The following is a 22,957-nucleotide window of genomic DNA, read 5'->3' as shown; positions in this document are numbered from 1 at the left end:
CCTGGGACCTTATGGTAAAGCTAAGTTCCTTCTTCTTTGTGTAGCTTCATGGATACTAAATGTTCTGCAGACATAATTATATTCTCAATAACTGTTGGGCAGCCCTATTGTCTTCAGATTGTGCCCCCTATACCGTACTGCAAACCAGATAAAACTCAACTGTCTTCCAATAATTCCTTCAGTAACACCTGTCCAATTGTACACGTGTAACTGAGTAGAATTTCATACACCGTACTGCTGATGATCCCATCCAACTCAGTCTCTTAAAGCCATGTTGGATCTGCAGGGCTCACAAGAGTCAAACACACACAAAAATCACTTTTGTTTGTAAAATCAATATAAATTACTCTGAATACAGAAAGGAGAAGAAATCTGGTATAGGTAGTTGTCTGTCACGGAGTGAGCTGGTCTTTTAAGGGGTTTGAGGCTCAGCCAGGATCAGCATGGTGAGTCTCTGTCTCCAAGTCAAGGGAGTTAGTCCTGGGGTGACATGGTAGGGTAACTTGTTATTCGGAAGCTGGCCTTCTAGGACATAAAGAACAGCTTGGGTTTAGTGAGCAAGGAGAGTTCAGGGAGAGATTTTATACAGCAAGGAGATGCTCTTTAGCTCCTGTGCAGAGGAGCTGGGCAGCAAGACTGCCTAGGAAAGCTGAAAGCATGCCTCATCAAAGAGGAGCACAGACTCTCCTTAGCTCCAACACAAGGGTTCAGAAAGGAAGTAAAGGGCTCCTGCAAGGGATCCAGAAGGCACTGAGGAAAGAAGGTCTCCAGGCCAGCCAGAGGGAAAGTTTTTTACTGAACCTACCTTTGTGTGGGCAGGAGCAAAAGTCCTTAGAAAGGACTGTTGACCCTGAAGAAGATAGCTGGAATATAAGGGTTTTGAGATAACATATTCATTTCTGTTAATCATCCAGACTATGGGGAAAGAATGTAATTCCAGTGCACCAGCTGTGGTGATTATTTAATAATGGAAGAGTAAGGAAACTGAGTTAAGGTTAGGGTTGAATGCTGACTTATGGGAGACCCTGCTATGGTATTATTTTAGTTAGTCACTTCTCAGAGTTTAAATGCATTTCAGATATTAATTATTATTAATATTTGGAAAGGCTATTTCAGGTAACTTTTTAGAGCTTTTAACACTGTAATTGTTATATTTTCTCTTTGTTTTCTCAAATCTCCAGACAGCCTGAAATAATGACTGAGGTCTGGACTCCCTCATCCCTAAATAACCTCATTGGAGGGTTAAGTTGAAACTCTAATGATGATATGTTGCATAGAGAAAGTGAAGAGAAGGAATGAGGAGAAACACAAGGAAAGGAATAGGGAGAGACAGAGAAAGGAGGATGGGGAAGGAAGAGAAATAAAGGGCAGAAATGCAGTGGTCCTGAAGGGGCGCATATTGTCCCTCGAAGTGATAGTGAATGTGACCATAGGGTATTGACCAAATAATGATGATTAAAAGCTAAACATTTAGTTACTCTTTCAAAGCTGTTTTCTACTTTGATCTTTGTGCAAATTTCCCATTGACATCAATGGAAGATTTGCTAGGTACTGAGGACTGTATTAACTTCTATGTTTATATCCAGGCCACCAGACCATAATCAAAACTGGAAATTGTCCCTCTCCAAAAAGAATGAGCTTGTCATATCTGGGCTACTTCTACTTGAATAATACTCTTTTCAGTTTAGGATATTCAAAAATATCTCATGTGTCCTAGGTAAATCATCAAGGGAAATCTGGATGAAAAAGTGAGTTCCTCAATATTCTACTGTGAATCATCTAAAAGAAGACAAAAGAAAATTAACTTTGTTCATATTGCAGCAGGATGTTAGTTCTATGGTTGAATGTAAAACCTGTGGCAATGTCTGGAGTCTTGATTGTAGCTGAAACTTCTGTTTGGATTACTCCAAATTAATAATTGATACATTGCTAGAAGGAATTTGTTACTGATCCAAAGTGATGCATTTTTAGAAAACACATTACACATTGTGAGAATTGTTGTTTTCAATTATGATACTACCAATTATGGTATTAGGTTGGTGGTAATGCCTTGAATTTAGTACCATTGTCTTCGGAGTTTACATCTGGAGTTTCAGTTTAACTTTTGTAGACACATATTGATGAATAATAATCTTCCTTCTCAAGAGAAAGTAGTTTATCCTTCTCACTTGACAACTGCTTTTGCAATTTCCCACTTGTAAGACAGTATGCACCAATTCTAAAACTTGAACCACTTAGTGAAGCACTGTTACCATATACACACAGGGGCCTCCTTATGAGTCAGATTGTTTGGAGCTGAGGTTATAAAAGAGACAAATGGCTTCGATCAATCTCAGTTCATCCTAACCAGAGCTAGCAAATGGACCTATATAAATACCTATGATAAGATTAAAAGATGGACAGTTTTGTCCCACTGTAATTATCTGATGCAGAGAAGTTATTAGTTGTCTAGGCCATCTGATGGAAATACAAACAAAGGTACTAAAAAGGCTGACTGAAAACCAGCTATTTTCGAGGGAATCCTATGATGAACAGGATGAATTTGCTAGGGTAGTATGGATGGCAGTGACTCTGTGCAATCATGCCTGACTGAAATCTTTTAATCTCACTGTCATACCACAGTTGTAGTCAAGACCTTCCTTTGAAGCTTCTGATCTGTTTAATGTTAAAAAAGATCCATATCTTGAAAAGCTCAGAAACTACAACAGCCAGATCTTTGGTAGTATCAGAGTCTGATGGATAGAAGAATATCTGTACCTTCAGGTTTCAGAGGCACTTGTCAGGGATTTTTGGAATCTACTATTAATTCAATAATCCCAGTCTCCTCCTCTTCCTTTTTATCATCATCAGTAGCAGCATATGCAGAGGAAGCAATGTTTTCAGAATACTTTCAAATCTATTTCTTCTGATACTATTTTTTTAGCTAAACACTACATTTGATGAATGTCACAAGTCTTATTTGAGTCACATCAATAGACCCCTGTCCTTTCAGTTTTCCCTTTGAGAGCAATCTTATGTATTTCCTTGCAGCATGTGAGGGAATTATTTTGGATTGTTGGATGTATTTGACACAATTGCCTAGGAGGGGATAGATACAAATAGCTAGATATGTCAGGAAGTTATCTTGCTTGAACCCATCATCGGTTCAATCCAATGGCTCTTCATCTGACAGGGAATGGGGAAGCAACAAAAAGACAGACTCCTTGACATTTCTCATAGTCAGCAACACAAGTGGTTCCTCAAACCCTCATTCCTATTTTATCTGTAGATGGAATGAGCCTAGGCTAAATCTCTTTGCCTCTGAGTAAAGCAGCAACTTTCTCTGATTCTGCTCCATTGTTAGACAGGAGGACCCAGCACGACTGACAGTCTCTTTCATCATTAATTGAAATCAAGAGTTTCTCTATGCATTGTCTCTAACTTTATTGCAACAGAAGGCATTTGAAAAATCTGACAAGGCTTGACCAAAGATGCTGTTGATTGCCCCAGCTTGTGTTCAGTTGTTTATAGGTCTCTATATGTCCTGCCTTCCAGTCTACACGGATCACTTTCATCACGTTTGAGGTGAGATTCTCCAATTCATTGTGAAGCATCTCAGGCTGACTGCTTGGCTTTTGTCTTTCTGGGAGGAATAGACTGAGAGTTTAAAGTTTAAAATATCCAATTGGAATGCAGGATGCCTTTAACCAATCAAATCGACTCAGTGCATTGGAAAAGATTTTGTAGCTGGACAGCTAAATAGAGAGTAGGCCTGATATGGTTTTCTATTTCTTTCATCTTGGACTATCTATTATGGCTGGAAGTCAAAACTGTCTAGAGCTGTCAGGGTCCTCTTGTTATCTCAGCTTTCTCTCCTCTGATGCATGGATTAGAAGTTTTTGCTTAACCTACAGTAATGACTTTCCTTGGTCTGGGGATGTTGCTTTACAGGAGGATGACAGTAGCAAGGTAACAAAACTGTAAGAAGTTATGTGAAGGTACATTTTCCAGTTGGTGTTTCTATGGTCTTCTATGAGGGAGAAAACAGGGACTTTCATTAAGATGTTGCCAAAAGAGACCTGCTGTTGTCTTTACTAGTCTGTATGGAGGAATCCCCATGTGGGAGGGGAAGAGCCGGCCACAAGGATCCCTGTAACAGTTCTCCTATGCGAGTTGGGGAAGAAAGAGAGAGCAGTTGACCCTACTCACCTCCCTGCTCCCAGTGAGTGCTGGTAGCTGATGCCCTGGTGAGGTAACTAGTTCTTTTGAAACCTAAATTCTCAGGTTATACTATCCTGAGGCATTTAGGAGAATTGAGAAACCACATATTATGTTTGTAGTTAATATTAATGGAGTTTTTGTACTCTTTTGTCTCACTTCTCACATAGTGGTGAAACTGGCACTCTATTATCTTTAAAAATCAGCAAAATACACTATCTATTTTGAGAATTTTGCAGCAAGCTTTATCATATGCAAACATATAGATAACTCAGAACTTAATTTTTTGGATGAAAAAAGCTCTTCAATTAATGTAAGCAAGAAGGAGAATTTTTTTGTTTTAATTAGAAGTGTTTTCAGATTACTTGATGGTTACATCATTATAACTGGAAATGGAACTTGTTAAACCACAGTTGTTTTTTTCAAGTGATTGGCTCTCAACCTTTTAAATGTTTGCTGTTTTAATATAGAGATGAAATGCAAGCAAACAGAATAGACTGTCAGATGGAAAGTTCAGAACAAAAGGAAATTTTGAGATTAGACAAAACAGACGTTTTGTAAAACAGGCAATGACTTTTGCCAGTTTAACAAATGTCATTATTAGTTCAGGCAAATATTTGTGTGTGTGTGTGTGTGTGTGTGTGTGTGTGTGTGTGTTTGATACTATTACATTATTTGTTTATAGATTAATCAATTCTACTGAAATGGAATGGTCTCAGACAAAGTGTAAAAATACTCTACTCTTGAATGGAAAATCATGCTCTCTGATTGGAGGGAGTTTGATTGCTTAATGACTACAGCTGGAGAAATAATATTCTTCGATTATGTTATTCAGTGAATATTGCTGTTTTTAGTAAATTTTATTATTATTATTATTTATTATTTTATTTATTTGCAATATTTAACTAACTCAGTGGTTGACTAAATTTGCTGAATAAATTATTTAACCATATTTTTCTGATACCCATTAGCTTGAATTGTGAGGGGCTACATCACACTACTACAGCAAATATACACAACTAATAGTATTGAGAAAGGGTAGTTTGGTAAAGGGTGTGTGCAGAAGGGCCAATGTACCTAATGGACAGAATGGAATTATGTGCACTAAACAGCCCTTGTTCAGATTGTATGCTTTACACAGACTTGTGTAGCAGACAGTGCAGAGCTGTTCCACATCAGGAGATCAATGGGAGAGCTTTGTCTAAGAGGCACAATCTAGCATTTAGTTTGATTCCTGGGAATTTGATTTGCATGTTTCCAATTTTACTTGTAATTTTCTATTTTCTTAATACCTGAAGAATTGTTTTGCCTTTCATACTGAAGGGTTTTGTTGGAGTAAGACAAGCTGGCAAATTTGCATTGAATAAGAGCAGCACTACGGCAATATTGTAAACTAATCTGTAGCCTCTGTTTTCTAATACTTTTTTCAGTCCTCTCCATGTCAGACAGTGTTCATAGTGGGGCCTTCCCTGTCTCCATAGCAACTGGGGGCAGACCTTTGCCCTGTGCCTGGGCTTTGGACTGCCCCTTAGGATTCAGAAGGATTCTCCAGAATTCTCTGCCCCCAAGAAGCATGTGTGGCAGACTCTAGCTTTCTCTTTGTAGCAGAGGTCTCACAGGATTTGTTAAATATTTTTAATGAAGTGTCTCTCCGTTTCTTCATTGGCTTTACTTCTCAAAACTGCTAAACTCAACTTTCTGAGGAGGGTTGGAAGGACAGATCCTCTCCTCCCCTCCCCACTAAGAAATAGCAGATACCTCAGTAACCCAGGTCCCAGCAAGCATGTGGGTGAAGTCCATGCTGAGCAAGCTGCAGAGAAGTTAGATCCCAGCTGGCATGTAGGCAAGGTCCATGGAGATGAGTAGATGAGCAGGCCACATGGAGCTTCCTTCACAGAGACAAGCAACAAGCAGAGGCATGGGACTGGGAGTAAGATTTTTTAAAGCCCCTGCTTCTCCCCTAGACATGGGTCTCTATTCACACAGCTTACAGGGCAAGCAGGAAAAAAGCTTCCTGAATGTTGAGGGAAGGCAAGATCCCCCATTCCCGTAGCAAAACAGAGGAAGAAGTTTCTGCTCCCAGCCAGCACATAGGCAACGTCCATGCTGAGAAGATTGAGAAGGCTACACAACGGCTTCTGTTTTTATCTGGAAGGCCTCATATGCCATGAAAGATGCTGTCTCCTGCAACCTCTCTAATACCAATGAACCATTAGTCTCCAATGGTTCTGCCTCAATCTTTATTCTGCATGTTTGGTCCCCACTCAGCCTGGACACACCAGCAGGCAGCATGAGGTGAACTGATTCAGATTCTCTATCCTGGGAGGTGGACCTACTACTTCTCCCCATCCAGGCTCCAGGGATCCCATTGAAAGTTATGAAGTGGGTCCTTTTTTCCTTAGGGAGAATTGCAGAATACATGCCTACAGACTGTCCTTTCAGTCTCCCTGGATATGTGCTATCCCCTTCACACAGCTCTACTCCATTCTTGTAGGGGCATGCCCTATGGACGGACAGGAGGTGAAAGTACTGCTCACAACCAGCTGTTAAAGAAGCAGAACAAAATCTTAAAATCTTTCATGAAGGTGTCTCCTAGATCCACTAAAAAGGAGAAATCTCTCAAGCTAGGACTTTGAACAAAATCCCTTAGACTCTCAACTAAGCTTGTCAGAATTAAGCACAAAAAGAAATTGTTTTCCCTTCCTGGAAAAATCTTGAAGATTTTTTTTTAAATACAAAAAAAATCCCGTCCTGAATTGGAACATAAAGTGGAAATCTTGAAAAATTTCATGAATGAAAATAAATTAAAAAAAAAGTTTAGGTCAATTGAAATGTTTTGTTTAGATTTTGACCATTTTAAAATTAACTTTTTTTTACTCTAATAATCACAATTCCTGAACCAGAAGATCAGAATGTTTAGTTTAGAATATGTAGGGCATCTAGGGTGACCAGATGACAAGAACAAAATATCGGGACACATGGGAGTGGGCGGGCACGTCGCTGAAGAAAAAAAAAAAGCCAGAGTGCTGCCACCGAAGCAAAATATTGGGACAGATGTCATCCCGACCATACATTGGTCAAGACGTGGGACAAACAACTAAATATCAGGACAGTCCTGATTTTATCGGGATGTCTGATCACCCTAGGGGCATCTTGACAATTTAATTACTTTTTTTTTTAATTGAGTTGAGAGATTTGTCAAAACTGACCCATTCTCATGAAGTTTCATTCTTGACAAATCAGCATTTTTCAATTAAAAAAACATTGTCGAAAAATTCCCAACGAGCTCTATTTGCAACTGTTTGTGAAAATAAATAATGAAACAACAAGAAAGCTTGCAAAATTAAAGAAAAGTTGTGTAATTTTTCATCTCTTGGTTTGTGATAATGGGATTAAGGCAGAATAGAGATTCTCTCAAATGACCTACTTGTACCTATGGACTAAAAGGTCTTCATTAATATCCCTAAGGTTAAGCCTACTGAGGCTTCCCTAGTAAATGGTATAATCATACTAGCTAAGGGAATATTCCCACCAAGACACAGCCTCAGCTCTGAGAGTCTTGGCTGAAGTCTCTTATTGTGCAGGTCTGTGCTCAATTGAGAGCACATTGTGGGCATGCACACACAGGCACACACAAACACAAAACAACCAGCAATCCAAAGCAGACTGTGAAGAGTTACAAAGTGATGTCATTAAACTGGGTGAAAAAATGGCAGATGAAATTCAATGTTGATAAGTGCAAAGTAATGCACATTGGAAAACATAGTTCTATCTACATATTCAAAATGATGGGATCTAAATTAGCTGTTATCACTGTAGAAAGAGATCTTGGAGTCATTGTGGATAGTTCTGTAAAAATATCTGCTCAATGTACAGTGGCAGTCAAAAAATCTAACAGACTGTTAGAAATCATTAGGAAAGGGATCGACAATAAGACAGAAAATACCATAATGCCACTATATAAATACATGGCATGTCCACACCTTGAATACTGCATGCAGTTTTGCTTGCTCCTTCTCAAAAAAGATATAATAGAATTGGAAAAGGTGCAGAAAAGGGCAACAAAAATGGAAGAGCTTACATACAAAGATAAATTAAAAAGACGGGGACTGTGCTCTTTAGGAGTGAGATGTCTACACAGGATATGATAGAGGTCTATAAAATCCTGAATAACCCAGAGAAAAACAATAGGGAAGTGTTATTTACTCCATCATATACCACAAGAACTAGGGGTCACCACATGAAATTAATTGGCAGCAGGCTTAAAACAAACAGGAGGAGGTACTTCAAACAACACAACCTGTAGAACTCATTGCCATAGGATGTTGTGAAAGTCGAAAGTATCAGTGGGTTAAAAAAAGAATTAGATAAGTTTTTAGAGTCCATCAACGGCTACTAGGCAAGCTGGTCAGGGACACAACCTCTTGCTCCACGTGCCCCTAAACCTCCATCTGTCAGAAGCTAGGACGGGATGACAGAGGATGAACCATTCAATAACTGACCTGTTCTGTTCATTCCGTCTGAAGCATCTGGCACTGGCTATTGTCAGAGACAGGATACTGGCTTAGATGGACCATTGGGTTGACCCAGTATGGCCATTCTTATGAGATACTTGAGATCAGGTCTACCCCCAGTTGCTATGGAGACAGGGAACACCACACTATGAAGACTGCCTGACATGGAGGATCTTGAAATGAAAATTCAAAGGTAAAACACAAATATCTCATAAAGAGAGAAAATAATCATTTTGCACAATCATCATTGAGGTTCACAGGCCATTGTGATAACATTCTATCTCTTTTGGAGATAGAAGTGTGCTGCAGCATGACTGTGTGAAGTGGGAGTTAAAGAGAACACAAACAGAGAAAATTAGTATCTCAGAATAATGGGATAGGTGTCTCCTTCCCTCCAGATTCTCAACTTCCATTCTGAACTCTTAGTTCTTATGTACAGACAAGAAGAACTGATGACAATGGAGCTTCATTTCAGAGCCAAATCCTTTACTTTATGTATGTGGATAATGCTTTTGAAGTCAATGAGATTATGCATGTGAGTAAATGCAGTGGGATTTAGGTCTGGCTGCACTTGCATAACTCCCTACTGTCTTATCATGTCATCAGACTTTACCTGGAGCTTTTGTAAAAATCCAGGGTACGATATGACACGTAGTGAGGAGAGAATAGGATAGTGTTTATGTTTATGTAAAACAGCAGGAATTTCTTTTAGTAAGTTACCATATTACAATGTTCTACATACCACAGATGAAACTGTCTTGTTTGTTGCAGGTACTACTGTGCCAGCATTGTTGAACAGCACCTCCAATCAACTTTACCTGCACTTTCACTCTGATATTAGTGTGGCAGCAGCTGGTTTTCACCTGGAGTACAAAAGTAAGACTGTCTGTTGTTTGACTCATTTTTTTTTAATCTAATTACCAAACGTGATCTAGGATGCTACAGACATAAAGTGATACCTATGGAATTATATCTTTAAAAAAACAATCAAGTTTAAAATCAGTAGAATTCTAACCTTCACGAAACATTTTTTTCATAAAGTAGAAATAAATAAAAAATCTACAAGAAAACTTTCAGCATGTTGTCTCTCAGTATAGTCATATGGTGTTTCAGATTAATAGTTCTGGAAACTTGGATCACATTTTTAAGCACTGTAGTTATGGAAAAGCAGATGGATAACCCTAAATGCCTTTTCCCCATTCATATGTGAATATTTTTCTTCACGGTCCCCATCTGGAAAATCTTGTTAATTCATTGGTGTGAAATAGCTGCAATTGTGATAAATATTGTAGTGCACCGATGGCTACAAACACTATTATAGTTCTCATGTAAGATTCATTGGTGATATGGGCAATAGAAGCCAGAATGGACATTGTCAAACACAGCACATCTACCACTTGAGATAGCTGTGTCCCATTTTATATCCTTTGTGGGCAATTCAATTATGTTCCTTTTAAACAGGTTTGATATTTTATAAAATTCCAATGGACAACCACACACACTCTTTGTTCAGTTCATATATGCATGAATTTTTTTTATCTTTTTCCTCTTTAAAACCTTAAAATAATTTCTATAAAATGGTGGTAAATTCCATGCATATGTTTGTTTATTATTTGTTTTAATTGGAGGTAATAAGCATTGCAAAGAAGACGATTTAAAAAAAAATGAATGTGGGGATGAGGTAATAGTTTGATAAATGGGTTAATGAAGGTCAAATTTGCAAATCATCTTAGGTGTTTGGTTATGCTGCTATTCCATTGTTTTACAAAAGAAAAATAAGAATTTTCTATGAGATTCAGTCTTATAGTACATGCATTTATAAACTAAAAACCTTAATGTTGATATTCATCTTCTTTAATAAGCAGTTGCAAACAAGCAAATACATGGATAAGCTTTAATAATTAATCTTTAGAATTTAGATAAACAATTATCAAGAACAAAAACTTATGCACAAAATTTTGAAGGCCAGATTTCCAGCTGATGATAAATATTCTGAACTAGATACAAACCACAGGGCAGCCTCACATTCTGGTTCAATTCCTCTACTTACTACTACCATTTGTATGCAAGTTTGTTGCAATTTATTTGAAAATTACTATTCTAACAATGATGCAAAATGAGATCAGGGATGTCATTTATAGTAGGATGTGTTTTGAAAATCTGCTACTTTGATACATTTTGCAAACATCTGTAGATGTTAGAATATGGATTTAATTTTATGTCAAAAGTCAATATAATTGCTAATATACATAGCTGAATTATAGCTGATGAATGCTCTTATCTGTTATGCTTAAGGTTATTTTAACACTGGTGACTAATACAAAAGGAATCTATTATTAAAATATTTTGACTTTTATTTTCTTTACCCATGTATAAATTTTCCATTCCTTGTTATTGTCATCTGCTTCAGTGTCATTACAAAAAAAGTGAAATGATAAAAGAGGCTTACATTTCACAGTGGAATAGATGGTAAGATAATAAGTTTTTTTACAGGGCATTATATTAATTGTTGGAGAAATACCAAAACAGTAATAACTACTTACGAGTCTTTTTCTATCTTTACATAGCCCAAAGATGGTGTCAAAATTGAATATGTCATTTCTAACTATGTATGTTGTTTCCAGATGGGACAAAGAAACTGTTGTATTTTTATGATAATTGTGTTAGTGCATAGTGCTATCTTACTTAGGGTTTCATTTTGAGACCATCCTGATTGTGACTGAAGGAGGACTTTGTTCTATTACTGATTTTTCTGGTGAAAGTTGTTCAACAAAATTTGCTCCTTTATATGTCAGCTGATTAACCTGCACCCTTCTCCCCCATCTCTAATGAAAGAATAAATTAGCTACCATAGTATCTTGTATTCTTGCCTTGTGGATGGGTCCTCTTCATGATGCTTTGTTTTTGGCAGCATGGTTGGGTTAGTATTTCTTTCTGTCTTGGATAAGATTTCTTTCTTAACTTTAGCACACAGTGATTATTTTGTCTTCCAGGATGCATGATGTAACTATGACATAAAATTCATTTTCAAATCTTTTATTGGCTTTCTTTCTGTATCTCATCAAATTTTAACTTTTTGTATTCACCTCAAGACCCTACATAAGTTTGCCTTTCTATACTCACTTAATCTTGTTTCATTAAATCATACCCCACCTCCTCCCTCAACCAATAATGCCAGTCTTCATGTTTCCTTTTTACATTTCTCACAAGAGTGGAATGCACTCCTATTCCTAATCTTCTGGACCAACACTATAGAATGATTCAAAAATGTTTTGGGAATGGATACTATTCTCTGTTAAATTCTGTTGGATTTACAATAATGGTCACTACTATGCCCCCATTCCAACAAAGCACATATCATGTGCATAGCTTTAAGCACATGAGTAATTCCTGTGACATTAATGGGATTACTCGTGTGCTTAATTGCTTTGCTGGATCAAGGCCAAAAAGCTTTAGGGTTTTATATAATGGTTTCCCTATTGTTTGTCACCATCAATTATCTTAAACCTAGATTACAAGCTTTTTCAGACAGTGACTGTGTCTTACTTCTGTGAAGTGCCTAGCAAACTTTTAGGTATTAGAAATTTTATTATGCTTTAGTAACTTTTGCTAGAGTAAGTATGCTGCCAAGTAACTTTGACTGACCTGTGAGAGGTCTATCTAGTGTGAATGCTGTGTTATGATCTTAGTATCTGTTTTTTACTTTGATTGGATCTTGTTTGCATATATTATGCTAGCAATGTTGTTCCTGCTAAAGAGAAGGTTATTTTAGTCATTTCCATATATCTGTAACCTTGAACCCTTTTCTGATCTTAGAGGTCAGCTGTGAAGTATTTATTATTAATATTATTTATTGTTTACTGGATTACTTAAAATGTAGGAAAAAATCAATTCTGCAACATTTAAAATATAAAAGTGCAAAAATAAGTTAGGATTTTCAGACACTCCTATGGACACTTATAAACAAACACTGCTTTCACTTTTAAAGACATCAGTTATGTTATTTTCCCCACTCAATAAAACCTTTATGATGGTTTTAATTATGTTGGCTTTGTGCTAGTTTGTGTATGGTACATGATGGAATGCAACAGCCAGTTTGTATATGGTGAATGATAGAATGCAACAGCTGAGAAGTAGCCATTATGGTCTAATGTGTCAATAATCCATGTGTTAATAATACCTACATTTCCATTGAGTCCAAAAAGTCTTCCCAGTGCATTTAAATTCTAGATCTATGAAAAGTTATCTGCTGCTTCAATAATATATACCAGGGGTGGCAACCTGAGCCTGAGAAGGAGCCAGAATTTAACAATGGACATTGCCAAAGAGCTAAAGTAATACATCAGCAGCCCCCTGTCAGCTCCCCGCCCCCCACTCCCAGCACCTCCCACCCACCGGTAGCCCTGCCAATCAGTGCCTTCCTACATCTCCTGATTAGCTGTTTCATGGCATGCAGGAGGCTCTGAGGAGGAGGGGAGAGGAGCAAGGTCATGGCAGGCTCAGGGGAGGGGACGGAGAGGGTGGAGTGGTGGCAGGGCCTGTGGCAGAGCCAGGGGTTGATCAGTGAGCACCCCCTGGCTCATTGGAAAGTTGGCGCTTGTAGCTCCAGCCCGGGAGTCGGTGCCTATACAAGGAGCTGCATATTAACTTCTGAAGAGCCGCTTATGGCTCCAGAGCCACAGGTTGGCCACCCTGATATATACTTTAAGAAGCCACAAGCCAGAGGTTCAAAATGTTCTCAGAAAGCAGAGGTGTGGCACAATAAAAGCCTATTCTCAACACTATTGTATATTATGTAGTTAGAGTTAAATTAACCCAAACATGGGAAGTGAGAGATTTGGACATGCAAATACGGTAAAGCAAAGACTACAACTTTATTAACTTTTAACCAAAGAACCCAGGTAGTTCCTTGAACAAATACCGCGCTCATATTGAGCCAGGCTGGTTCCTACATTGGCAAGAAGTAACACAACCAAATACCTAAGGGGAGGCAACTCCCTCTGCATAAACATAATAATAGGATTAGGCCCAAGATGCTTAAATACTCCCTCAACCTATTCCTCATGCAAGGTCTAAGTGTCCAGACTTTGGGTACCCCATTCCATGTGAGAAATTGCTCCCATTCCACGAACATCAAGGCCCAGGTCCAATGCCTTCTGACTTCTGCATAGGTAAATGCAAATATGGCAGTCCACGGTGGACACTTGTCACTGGGGGCACGAGCTATTAGCAAGGACATCAGCTCCCCTTCGGTTAGTTAGGAATAAGTTTATTCATCCTCAAAAATCAGTGAGAAATATATCACCCTTAGTTTTTTAACCACATAGTCTTAAGAATGCACTGACAAGAAATAGCATGAGGATTATTTTGTTTGTGTTTTAATATGAAGTGTGAGTGAGGGTAATATTGAGGGAAAGCTTGGGCAAGGAGGTTGATTCTTTTTTTCATTTATCTCTGAATGTGGCAATGTTAGTAGTGATTTCTTTGCTTCTGTCTTTCTTATTTTTGTATAGCCTCCTCTACAATTAACAGTTTCACTGTACTATTGGGATAGCTGTCATGGGAGGTTCTGTTTACAGAGAGACCATCTCTCAAATAGAACTAATTCTATCCACCATTGTAAATAACAAGTCATTCCCTTGAATTCAGTGGACATACCCCAGTGTAAATGAGAGAAAAATCAGAGTTTGAGTCTAGGGTATTACTAAGTGATATAATCTATGCAGGTCTCCTTCACTGCTTTGCTTAGGAGACACACAGGTCGACACCTTAATGAACGATGCCTTTTGGGGTTATGTGCCTCCAAGATACAATACACACTGGTGTCTAGTATCAAAGGGGTAGCCGTGTTAGTCTGGATCTGTAAAAAGCAACAGAGGGTCCTGTGGCACCTTTAAGACTAACAGATGTATTGGAGCATAAGCTTTCGTGGGTGAATGCCCACTTCGTCAGACGTACTCAAGCTGTGCACTTATAAGAATAATGTAGCCTAAAAGCTTATAAAGTGCAAATTTACTTTCAAAAATGACTCTGTGAAAATGGCATTGTGAGGTTCAGTTTTATAGTCTGCCAGTGACTCCAGATCAGTTGTGACAAGTGAAAAATGTTTTGGTGGTGGTGGGGAATTGTATGTTTTTGTTTGTCCCCCTAATCGCCAATGCTACAAAACTCTGTGATCTGAAAGTCAAGCTGTGTTCGGTCTGGTTGATACATAGTCATCAATAACTGATACAACTGAGGTGTATTATAGTAGTAATGAGAGGCTGAAATCCTGGCTTCATTGAAATTACAATGGCATAACTCCTATTGACTTTAGTGGCGTCAGGATTTAACTTTTGGTATTTTTTCAGATGTACACCACAGTACAACTCAAGGTAGAGATTCTGCAACTGGAGCTTAGTTAACTATTCTGTTGACATACAGTCATAAAGAATAATTTTCTTTCTCCTAAGGCTGTATTGTCTCTGCAGAACCAGCAGGAATATAGAAAGCAGGTGTGACTGTGAATACAGAAAGCAAGCAGGTCTGCACAATAAGAAATTCCCATTTTTACATTGAACAGTTCTTTTTTCTAACCTTAAGCATTCTTTATTATAACATTTATTATACAGCCATACAGAAAGCACAAAATAACTAAAACTTACACATAGGTTATCTTCCTAGCTTAATAATGGGAACATTTCTGCCCTTATTTGAAGGAGCCACCCAAAAAGGAAGCAGAGCCAAGCACACATTGCTGGTGCTATAAACAGTAAGGGGATGCACATAGGGGCTAGTGCTTGCTGCTGACTGCTTAGGCTTTTGGCCATTCAGCTACCTGAGGTTTGTACGATTCTTCTCACCACCTTCCCTTCACTAGCATCCTCCCCCTCCTGATATCCCCAGCTTGGTAGTATCCACTTTGAAATAAAGAAGTCCAGTTTTTTGAACAGGGACCTTCAGCCCCATTCTTCCTGAACTGTCAGGAACTGCTTTGCAGCTATTCCCCCTACTATTTCTTCCCAGTTTTCCTCTGATAGGAAAAAGAAGCCATGGATTTTGAGCTGTGCAGTTTCACCGATCTGGTCAGGCTCCCACTGCTGGCAGGTCTCCAGATTGCTGTGAGGGGATCCAAACACTGAACTGCCATTTGTGTTTTAAGGTTCCCTGGGTCTCAGAAGGCTGCAGCCCTGTTTCCTCCCTTGGCCTGTTTGGCACATTTCCTAGGCATTGACTCTCAGTCTGTTATCTCTTTATGGAAAGGGAATCACACAGCCCACCTGCCTTAGGCCCCTAGTGTTTCCTTAGCAGAGTGTGAAGCTGAATGCAAGTTAAGTTGACCAAGTAGAACTTTATTAAACCCTGTGCTCTGCTTTGTTCATGTGGGTAAGTTGCTTCCCCCATTCCGTGTTCCCCAATGACCCACTAATAACAGGGCTCTAAGGACCATGGGCCCTCTAATCCCACTTCCACTGATGATAACCCCAGGACCAGAGTTAACTTCCAAGATACCCCCATAGCTTAAACACACAACTCCAGCTAAAGGGGTGGGCATTCTGGTTTGCCTTTTTAAGGGGCTATGTGGTAGGTGTAGCATATAACAAACACAGACTTTGCACAGGACTTGAATGCAGCATTGCTCTGTAATAGCACAAGAAATACACAGATCTATTTAAAAAAAAAAACTAACAGCATTTCCCTGTCTCAGTTTCCTCACCACCCCAGATAATTCTTTGGACTGGGGTCAGAGTTCTTTGGACCATGCATAGTTCTTCTTTTCCAGTGGATGGCTTGTATTCTTAAACGTGGAGCCTTCTTTTCTCAGCTCATCTTCTGTGGCCTTTGCTGTCTGTTCCTTTCCCCTGTGTAGCTCTGTGAGTCCTTTGTCCTTTCTTTGTCCTGCTTTTGGGGATTTTCCATTCTCCCAATGCCAACCTGCTGCAGAGGGAAAATGGAATTGGTTTCCCTTAAAATGCAGTTAGTCTTTTCTTTTCTTTTTCGTTTCTTCCCAGGTAAGACTTATTTAGGTGCTGATAGTGCTTAACCATTGAATATTGTCCCTGATCTGGCAGACATGTGCTTTCAGGCTTGTTAGCCATAGTGGTTACAGAGATCAAGGGTATGTGTATGCTTTGAACTGGAGGTGTACATTCAAAATCAAAGAGACATACCTATGTTACCTCTGATGAGTTAGCGCACTAAAAATGGAGGGTAGTCACTTTGGCGTGAACAGCAGAAGGGGTTGGCCACCTTGATTATGTACCTCGGTCTATGTAGATTGGGCAACTTGCCCGCCCCATCACCTCTGGCCACTGTAGTTATACTCAACTTTTGGTATACTTGCTCAATCAGAGCTAGTGCGGGTATGTCTTCTCAAGCTGGAATTTACAACTGCATCTCAAAGTGCAGACATATACTTAGAGACATGATATGATACAGCAATTTAATAATATCAACTTAGTAACTTCAGAATATCAACCAGAATTCATGAATTGCTCAGACAGATCCCCCAAATCATTATCTGCAAACAAAGAGCTTACTTCCTACAAGATTCACTGTCTGCCTCCTTCATTCAGCAGTCCCACTGCTGAGCCTGTGTACTTTTTCTCTCTATCTAATGTAAACACTGGCATCAAGACCAAAGGAGCTACACTCAGAAGCATCTGGAAGAGAAAATGCTTTGAATAGCAAGTGATTATTCCCTGGTAGGTTCATGAGACATCCCTTTCCTTCCCCGTCTGATCAGAAAGGAGAGATAGACAGAAGGGTTTAGACGAGGCAGAGAAGAAGAGATAAAATTACTGGGAAAATTGCCATTGGGTAGTGACCACAGGCCAGATCCTTACCTTGTGTAAATCATTGTAGGTTCATTGAAGTCAACAAAGTTATACCAGTTGAAAAGCTGGCCCTTAGTCTCAAAAGGTTTTAAAAGTGTATTTAAAAGTGCATTTAAAAAGTCTCAAACACAGCACTTTCAGTAGTGTAGATAGGAATTACGGTAGACATTTAGCAATGTTTTTAGCTAGGAGGTTCATGTGGTATAAACACATACAAATATTCATATATATGTAGATAAACCTTTTGAGACTGCAAAACTTGGTGTAAATATATACTGTTTGATTTTTGATCAGTTGAATATGCTCTTTGTTTGTTTTACTTTTTCCATCTGATCATTTTATTTTTTCTGCAATATGTTCTCAGTGATGGAAAACTGAGAATGATTTCATTGCAGCTCTTTTTTGTTTAGTTTGTAACTGTTCTGATTCTAGTATTTGATTAATTTTTCATTAATTTAAAAGTGTTCTTACAGAGCTTATATTTCCTATGGCAACGGAATTGATCTGTTCATGTAGTTGTTTTCTTGTGCAACAGTAGCTGGCAATCAAAACTATCAATAAACTCAGCGCAATTACCCTTATTCATCACTGAATTTTAAAGACATCTACAGGGTATTGCTTTAATTTTATTTTTCAGACAATAAACCGTGATATTCAACCTTATGACTGAGTAAATCCCTTACGGTATGGAGCCTTAAGCATCCGTTCCCCTGATGCACATACATAACTCCCATAAACATAATTGGGAATTACTTGTATGCATCAAGAGGGGAATGGATCCTTTAGTTTGGCCATAAGTTTAAAATTGTTGGGAAGAGGAAAAAAAATCCATCTCTGTAATTATAAAACTTTATTCCATTCTCTAAGTTCAAACCATTTGAAACTACATTTTCATATTATTTATTTTTATTACATAATTCAATATATTTCTTTTTGCTTTTTTATTTGTGTACTTACCTGTTTTCAAATAAATTTAGGGCCAGACCTTTCTCCTAGTCATGAAACATTTAAAGAAAGGTCCAACCAAGCAAACAAATAAACCTCATATTTTAAAACTTCAAGGGCACCAGGAAATACTGGATACTAGAAATGGAACACCACCAGGAATATGTATCCGTGGCCCTATGAGTAACCAAATCACGCCTTCTCATGGAGACATGCTCAGGAAGGTGAGAAGAGACCCTGGAACTCGACAAGGCTGACCTTGCAGTTTGGTACAACTTTGTCTCCAGGGGAAGGGCTTTAAGTACGCCTAAAGAAGACTTGCAGCTTCCAAATGCCTAGATTCCTAGAGCAGCCTACAGACATTTCTCTACACATCACATCACAATACCTTCACGTCTCTAGAGCTGTAGTTACAGGTGGACCAAGTTTGAGCTAATACTGCTTCAACCCGCATTAACTCCTACACAAATTTACAGTCAGAAATCAGAGGGCCCAAGGGAGGACTACCACACACTGGCTGTGTCCTAAAATAATGTGGATTTCAGATCCCATTCAGTCAGAGGAGCTTCATCGGATCTCAGGGAGCTAGGATTCAGTGACATGGAGGTGGCACTCACCTTGTCTCCCAAGAAAATTTCAAAGAAGCAGGGACATATAGAGGGAGCAATCAAGGCTGTAGATTTCATTATATACTTCATTCATAGCCTATCAAAAAGAAAAAGTATAGATCACCCTAGCAACATATAACTAGCAAGTAAAGGGATCGAGGGCCCTACTCATTAAGATTTTTTTCCTCCTGAAAGATGTGCAGTAAAGATATCTCCCGTTTTCCCCAGTACTCTGGAATACGACTGTTATGTCAGTAAAATATGTGTGTCTGTCATTTTCATGGTGGTTAAGTCCATTAATGGCTATTAGCCAGGATGGGTAAGGAATGGTGTCCCTAGGGCCTCTGCTTGTCAAAGGATGGAGATGGATGGCAAGAGAGAGATCACTTGATCATTGCCTGTTAGGTCCACTCCCTCTGGGGCACCTGGCATTGGCCACTGTCGGTAGACAGGATACTGGGCTAGATGGACCTTTGGTCTGACCTGGTACGGCCGTTCTTATGTTCTTATGTTATGTTATGTTTATGTCACAATGCCTGGGACAGGAGCTGCCATTGTGGGATGAGTGTGAGATGGGCTAAATTTCCAACTCCATGCCCCCCCCCCCCCGACTTACATCGTGTGTGTTTTTTCTGAATCTATGCTCTGAAATTTACTAAGCATTTCTGTACCAAAATGGTAGCCTGAGCCATAGTTCCCTGACCAAATATGTCTTAAAATTAAACTGGCATAACATGCTGACAAGTTAATCCTCAGCAAAATAAAAGTGGTCTTGCAGCATTCATTTGTTCTTTAGGGTTAAGATGATAATTTATATTTCTTACAAATCCTACATTAAACTTTATTTAATTCTATAGAGAGTTGCTTAAGTTGAGATATAAATTGGCAGTAACATTGAATCATTTTATTCTGGTCACAATGCAACTGTAAATATTGAAGAAATCCACTGTGTGGCATTGTTTCTTTTTATTTCAAAAGTACTGTAGGTGTGAACGTGGCTTCAGAAAGCTAGTACAAGGAATAAAGCAGTAAAAATATACAAAAGTTAATCCAAAAAGACAGATATAAGATATTTAAACTGTTATTTCATATGAATGTTTGTTTTCCCCAAACTCTGGTAAAATAAATAGCATAATTATTTCTTACAACAGCCAGAAACCCCAATCAACCATTTTTTGTGTTATATTTCTAATATGTATTAGAACAATGAAAGAATAAAAATGATTACAATTTGGATGGATTATCCTGATTTATAATTAACACAAACAACATATAAACAACATAGCATGATTTAATCATTTATCTCTTGAATTTTAATGCTCACAAATGTAATTAAAATAAAGTTTTTCATTTTAGAATTTCACTTCCTCAGATGACACTTGTAAATACAATAATAATATACATATTTTCTAAAATACACAAACAAATATGCAACAGAGTAAATTCCTGATATCATTAATCTGTTTTTACTCATGTAATACTCCCTTTGAGCTAATCATTGAAGTCAGTTGGAGTTTTGGGTTAGTAAGTAGTAAATAAATACTGAGAAAAGACATATATATTTGGGCCACATATGTCTGTAAATAAAGTATATGAGACTGTATTAAAATATACTCATAGTTTGAAACTATCTCATAAAATTCCATTTTGTACAATACCAACTTTAAGAACATATTTTATCCTATTTTCCCTGAAATGTTGGAGACTGCAATGAGGGCATGTTATTCTGGATTTTCTGAGCCTATGTGTTACAGCAAAACCAAGATCATATAAAATGCTTGATGTCTGAGAACTTAACCTGAATTTTAATTATCTTAGGCTGTTCTGAACCTTGTGTATAATCAGTTTTCAAGAGCCAAAAGTAGTCCATAACTGAAATAACTTCTTCATTGAAAAGAGGAGTAGAGACTTGGTGAATATATTTAGTAATTCTTATTTCACAAAGATCTCAGATAAATTTTGCAAAAGTAAATCAGTCACCTCTGCTAAGAACTAGGGACTCTTCGCTTCTAAAGAATGTGCCATTTTTTAAAATTGGGTATATTGATCATGTCCAGGTTGAAGTGTTTAATGTGATATGTTTTATTCCTTCTGGTCACTCCCCTACTAAAACAGTTGTGAAGCACAAAATAGCCACCTGTAATTAAACAGACCCTGATCCTGCAAAGGGATCCATGCAGGCTGAATGTTATAGCCACACAGAATCCTAATGATTTTAATCAGAGACAAACTCCCCATTGGAATAAGGGTCTATTTAGGCAGATGTTTTTTTGTTTGTATTTTCCCCCACATTAGACCTTAATCTTTCAATCTGACAAAAATACAACTTCACATTTTGATATATTAAAATACACACATGCACAAAAATAGAAAGACAGAGCTATTTACTCCAACTTAATATTCTTCACAGAAAACAGAAAAAACCCACTATTTTGCTCTTAAGAATTGTGAGCAATTCACATTTCTTCCATTGTTTTTGGCACCAAAAAGGCTTTACTGTCTTTTGGTCAAACTGTCAGGGAAGACTTGTCTTGTTTAGTTAGTTGACACAAATTAGACATCAAGAATTATAGCATTCAAAAACCAGTCAGAGAACACTTCAATCTCCCTGGTCACTTGATCACAGACCTAAAAGTCACAATATTACAAGAAAAAAGTCAAAAAAAGACTCCAACGAGAGACTGCTGAATTGGAATTAATTTGCAAACTGGACACCATTAAATTAGGCTTGAATAAAGACTGGGAGTGGATGACTCATTACACAAAGTAAAACTATTTCCCCATACTTATTTTCCCCCTACTGTTACTCACACTTTCTTGTCAAATGTTGGAAATAGGCCATCCTGATTATCACTACAAAAAGTTTTTTTTCTCCTATTAATAATAGCTCATCTTAACTGATCACTCTCATTATAGTGTGTATGGCAACATCCATTTTTTTCATATTCTCTGTGTGTATATATACTCCTACTGTATTTTCCACTGCATGCATCTGTTGAAGTGGGTTTTAGCCCACTAAAGCTTATGCTCAAATATGTTAGTCTCTAAGGTGCCACAAGTACTCCTCGTTCTTTTTGCTGATACAGATTAACATGGCTACCACTCTGAAACCTCTTTGTAATGGACATTAATGGGGATTCACATAGTTGAATATGTTGGCGAGGGTTTTATTTCTGCCATTCATGACATTGAGGTAATTGTAAGCATGTATATAATTATAGATGTGTGGCATGTTTGTTTCATGCCACACATGGGGCCAAGATGGTTTTTATCAGGCGGTAAGTGGGAGAAGGTCATTGAGAGGGTTATCAGTGCTGACATTGATTCGTTCTCTATAATACTGCAAAGAAGTAGCTGAGCTGTGAAGAGCACGCACAAAGCAAATCCCAGTCTTTTTGATTGCTTGGACTTGACATTTAACATATTTTCCCTTTACTACTGACTGCACACACAGTCCAGTTAAATGTGTTTCAGAGCCTTTGGATCTTTTGGGTTTTAGTCATTTTGTTTCCAGATATCACTTTTCACTTAACCTCACAAATATATATATATATGTATAAAACTCTAGTCAGTGAAAATATATATATATATATTTACATAATGGTAAGGAAAGCCATGATGTCACAAGAACAATATTATCACTACCAGACTGTAGCTGTTATACAAATATTTTTATGATTATATGTAAACTATAACAAGTTCTGTTATGTAATTTGATAAAAGACAGGAAATTCAGAAATAACGTTTCATCCTCTCCAGTTTTGCTTGGGTATTATTGAGAAGTCAAATCAATGAATGTTGCTATATTCTATATGTGGCAACACTTATTGGGGCAAGATGTTCCCCTCCACTTAATAGTGTAGAGTGGAAACAATGC

General features: G+C 38.0%; 1 protein-coding gene and 1 long non-coding RNA gene across 6 annotated transcripts in view; one reads left to right on the top strand and one right to left on the bottom strand.

Moving 5' to 3' along the window:
* CSMD1 (CUB and Sushi multiple domains 1) overlaps positions 1–22,957 on the top strand; it is a 1,932,406-nt gene that overhangs the window by 1,641,040 nt on the left and 268,409 nt on the right. For all 5 annotated transcript variants that reach the window (XM_008163737.4, XM_005289701.5, XM_065587776.1 and 2 more), the window contains one exon: positions 9,483–9,587. In XM_008163737.4, coding sequence (XP_008161959.2) covers positions 9,483–9,587 — 105 coding nt within the window. The remainder of the gene's footprint in view (positions 1–9,482; positions 9,588–22,957) is intronic.
* The window catches only part of LOC101944094 (uncharacterized), a 68,920-nt gene that overhangs the window by 14,216 nt on the left and 31,747 nt on the right, over positions 1–22,957 (bottom strand). The window contains exon 2 of the long non-coding RNA XR_508179.4: positions 9,454–9,574. This is a non-coding gene — a long non-coding RNA (uncharacterized LOC101944094). The remainder of the gene's footprint in view (positions 1–9,453; positions 9,575–22,957) is intronic.

This window comes from Chrysemys picta, chromosome 3, assembly GCF_011386835.1.
Source record: "Chrysemys picta bellii isolate R12L10 chromosome 3, ASM1138683v2, whole genome shotgun sequence".
NCBI classification, from domain to species: Eukaryota; Metazoa; Chordata; order Testudines; family Emydidae; genus Chrysemys; species Chrysemys picta.
The sequence above is the reverse complement of the archived record's forward strand: the minus strand, read 5'-3'. Positions and strand labels throughout refer to the sequence as shown.